Source organism: Octodon degus, unplaced genomic scaffold, assembly GCF_000260255.1.
Source record: "Octodon degus isolate 3935 unplaced genomic scaffold, OctDeg1.0 scaffold00148, whole genome shotgun sequence".
NCBI classification, from domain to species: domain Eukaryota; kingdom Metazoa; phylum Chordata; class Mammalia; order Rodentia; family Octodontidae; genus Octodon; species Octodon degus.
Genome location: NW_004524724.1, coordinates 4,699,529 through 4,703,541, shown reverse-complemented (window position 1 = coordinate 4,703,541; position 4,013 = coordinate 4,699,529). Strand labels below are relative to the sequence as shown.

Here is a 4,013-nt window from a genome sequence, read left to right as displayed (position 1 = left end):
GCTGATTGTTTACATTTCTGTGTATCTGTGTTCTTGTAACAAGTAGGGAAGTCACATTTGCCATGTGTTTGTCTCATTCAGCCTTTCCTTGAAATTTATGTTTAAAAGCAAAACCTCCTATCCTTTTGTGTACTCTGTGGCTGACACCCAGGGCTGCCTGTGGCACCTTACACACTACATTCCATCTCTGCCCAGCCTGCAAGCACTGTGTTGATCCTGTGTCACACATGTACCTGTCTTTTGTCACACCTGGGCTGGGGCCTCCAGAGAACGCTATTGCACAAGGACCTCTGGCGACATAGTGACTTGCTTGAGATTCTTACTTCCAGTACTATGTGCTTTCTGTACCTGGAGTTTTGCTCAGCCCTTCACATTGGCCGTGGTCAGAAATGATGGTGATCTGGCTGTGGGCTGTTTCCATTCGTACAAGGCCTCACACTTACTAGCAGAGAGCTGGAAAACCTCAGGGCATCAATTCCAGGCCTATTCCTTTCCCAGTTGACTGCTGGGCCCCTGTGCAGTGGTTGCTGGATGTGAGGCTGAGCACATGGTGTATGGTGTATTCCAAAGTGGTGCTCAGTGGGAGAGCCTCTGGTAACTGTAGCCACAGCTCCTTTTGCCTGCAGCTTTTCTCTGGCTTTGGTAGGAATGAAGCCCTATCTCTAGCCAGCACTGACCCTACCTTTTCTGCAGGTTGAATCACAATGACTGGATCAAGCAGTATGAGACGCTAGCCGAGATGGTGGTCCCCAGATCCAGCAAGTAAGTCATGGTCTCTGCCAAGCTTGTCTGCTTCCTAGAATTCCTCTTAACAGTTTGGACTGGGCCAGGGAGATGGCTCAGTGGCATAAGTGCTTCCCTGGCAAGCGCAAGGGCCTGAGTTCAATCCCCGGTTCTGCCAAAAAAAAAAAGAAAGTAGTAACAGTTTGGACATTGTCTTTGCTTTGTGGTAAATTTGTAACTCCAGATGCATCATTTTTATTTGGCCCAGGCCATGTGACCCCTTCAGTTTGTAGACAGGAAGCTGAGGTGTGCGAGGTGAATGAAGCCCAGGGCCTGGATGGAAACCCAGGCCTCGGATGTGGAACGTTCTGTGGCACCTGACTGCCCACCATGTGACTGATTCCTCAGTTTATCTTGTTGGAAAGAAGTGTCCCAGGTGGCCACTAAAGTGAGTGCTGTGTAGACCTCCATTGATATCGCTAGATCTCTTCATTCTTTTTTAAAAAAAAACATACACCACTTTCTTCACTAATAATTTCCAGTTTAACATACAGTGTGGAATTTAACATGAAACAGTGGGAAATTTTTCTCCCCAGGGGAGGAGGGCTGGCGCCTGGTGGCTGCTGCCGTGTCTGGGATCTGAGTGGCAGGGCTAGGACTGGAGCGCCTGTGGTCCCACACACTTTTAACGCTGCTCTGGGATACGTGCCCCTGCATTCCACCACTGCCATGCAGGGTGTTAGAGAAACTACTAGGTGTGTGTACCTGCCCCCACGGTGTCCTCAGGAGACATCCTCACAAAAGATAGGAGGGTAGAGAAGAAGCGGTACTAGATCAGGCCGAACCATGAAGTAGTTTGTCTTCTCAGTCTGTGTCATGTGGGAGGTAGGGACTGGGTTCTGTTTTGGGCTCTGCTCCCCTCTATGTGGTCTGGGCCAGGCTTGCCCTGGTCTCATTTCCTTCGTCTGTTAGCTGGACAGAAGCTCTTCCCTTGGCCGTGTCACAGTGGGCAGATCACACGCTTGACAGAGTCTGGGGATATAAATAGCGCCCATGTCACATGTGCTCTTGCTCCCTGGACAAATGAGTCATAAACCTTTGTCCCCCAAGTTTCCTGCTGGAGAGGTACCCCATGCTGTACTCTAACAAGCACCTGCAGGCCATGATAGCTTGAGGGTGGGAGGTGCTTTCCTCCCTGGGGACATGGACTATGGGGATGAAGAGGATAGGGTGAGGACATAGGGGGGCACAGTAACTTTCTGGGAAGATGCAGGTGCAGGCCACAGGCTGTTCAGGGCTACCCCAGCTCGCTCCCTGGGGAAGGAAGGCCGTGAGTGCATCCATTGCTCCTGCACAGAGGGCTCAGTGGTTGGAAGGGGTAAATAGCAGACTAGAAGAGCCATCGAGGGACCCAGGTTCCAGGCCCGCTTTGCCGGCTGCGCAGTTGGGAGCTGCCTAGGAGTGGGCGGTGGGCTCACCTGGGCCTGGCCTGGCCTCGCCTCCCCTGGCTTGCAGCTGGCTGTGGGGGAGCCTCTGGTTGCCACAGTAACTGTGTGCATGTTGGGCTAATGAATTATGGAGACTGATACTCACCTGTACCTCCATGATGCTGCGGCTCACTGCACAGATCGGACTCATAGTGATCCTCCTGTTTTCAGCATCCCAAGCACTGGGATCCCAGGCGCACGTCACCACGCCTGGTCTCAGTCGCTGTCTCAGCCTGCCTAAGCAGGTGCTTCAGTCCACTGAGCTATCTGGCCAGCTCCCAAACATACAATAGAAAAAAAAGAGAAACTACAAAAAAGCCCAGCTGAGGGCTGGGGACAAGCTTAGCAGTACGGCGTCCAGCTGGTGTGTGGGCCCTGGGCACTGCACCTGCTCTGATGGACAGGCACTTGGACAGCCTCTGCTCCCTGTGATCTTGACAGGTACAAGCTCTGGGACTGGACAGGTGGCTGGGTGGAGGCGTGGCTGGGTGGCCTCAAGGTCTGGGAGAGCGCTGGCCCACGCTACCAAGCGTGGCCTCCGAGTTCCTCTGGGCCTGAGGACCCTCAGGGATGTGGCTTTTATGGATTCTTGGTTTGCTTTTTGAGACAAGATCTAGCTAGGTAGGTTGCAGGCTGGCCTTGAACTCACAGCAATCCCCTTGACCCAGCCTCCCAAGTGTTGGGATTACAGGCTTGCTTGTGTACTCTGGAGTAAGATTTGGAGTCAAAAAAAACTCTCCAAAACCAAAATATCTTAAATTTGTTTATTTTTTTAAAATGTTCTAAAATATCTTTAAATCACATTAGTATCCCTTCAGTTTTATTATCCTCACCTTATTTTAGGAGTGCCTCATTATAAATGAAAACTAAATGTTAACAAAGCCGAGAAGGGCCCAGGGATACCTGGGAGCACGGGTGTAGTGTGAGACACGTGGTGGTGGCCAGACTTAGCTGTGTCCACTCGGTCCATGTGTTTTTTTTTCTGTTTGTTCTTAGTAATGGTGTTTTCTAAAGTCATAAACCTTACAAGCCCCTTGCCTGTGGAAGAAAGAGCAGAAAAGCGGGGCCTGGGGCTGTGTAGACTGTGTAGCGGCTCTGCCCCGCGGCAGCGGGGTGCCCACAGCAGAGTCCGTGTTTCAGGAGCCAGGTGGCATGTGCTTCCACGCAGAGGCTCGCCCGTGCCAAGGGCGCCTCCTGGTGGAGATGCTCACACGGCATGGCCCTCTTTACTTCCCCCTTCGATTCCTCTCGTCTTCCTCCACCTCCAGATAGCCTTCTAGTTTCCACCGTCCTCTTTATACTTCAGATTTCTTCTATGAAAGTGTTATGGTTTGTGGCTAATTGTCTCTCTAAAGTCTAGTGTAGTCCTTGGGGTGGCTTCTAGAGTTAATGATTAATTCATGATCCAAGGCTGGGATTATGGTGTGAGTACCAAACCCGCCCTGGGGCAGATAATCTGCACACAAATGTAAGGAGGGGCGAGAGGCCTGCTAGCTGCCCCACCTGCTGCCACTTCCTTTGCTCTTTGCTGCTTTGCGCAGCCATAAATGGCTGTCCTCTGCCCTGTGCCACTCTGCCTTGGAGTTAGCCGAGTGTAGACTGAAGCCTCCACTAACTGTGAGCTAAATAAACCTTTCCTTCTTTGATTTGGGGTGTCCATATTTCATCTTAGCAATGAGAGGAGAGTAACTGAGACAAAGAGAAACCACGTAGTATTGTGTGGAAAGCACTTCTGGGTGGAGGTGCAGCTCTGGTAGCCTCGGTTAGGAGGGGAGCCCGGCCACGTGGACAGCGCCAGGGCTC

The 4,013-nt window shown here is 51.6% G+C and overlaps 1 protein-coding gene across 1 annotated transcript in view; it reads left to right on the top strand.

Moving 5' to 3' along the window:
• Atp6v1c1 (ATPase H+ transporting V1 subunit C1) overlaps positions 1–4,013 on the top strand; it is a 22,020-nt gene that overhangs the window by 12,955 nt on the left and 5,052 nt on the right. Inside the window, exon 7 of the mRNA XM_023702345.1 lies at positions 694–762. Within this exon, the coding sequence (XP_023558113.1) occupies positions 694–762 (69 nt within the window). The remainder of the gene's footprint in view (positions 1–693; positions 763–4,013) is intronic.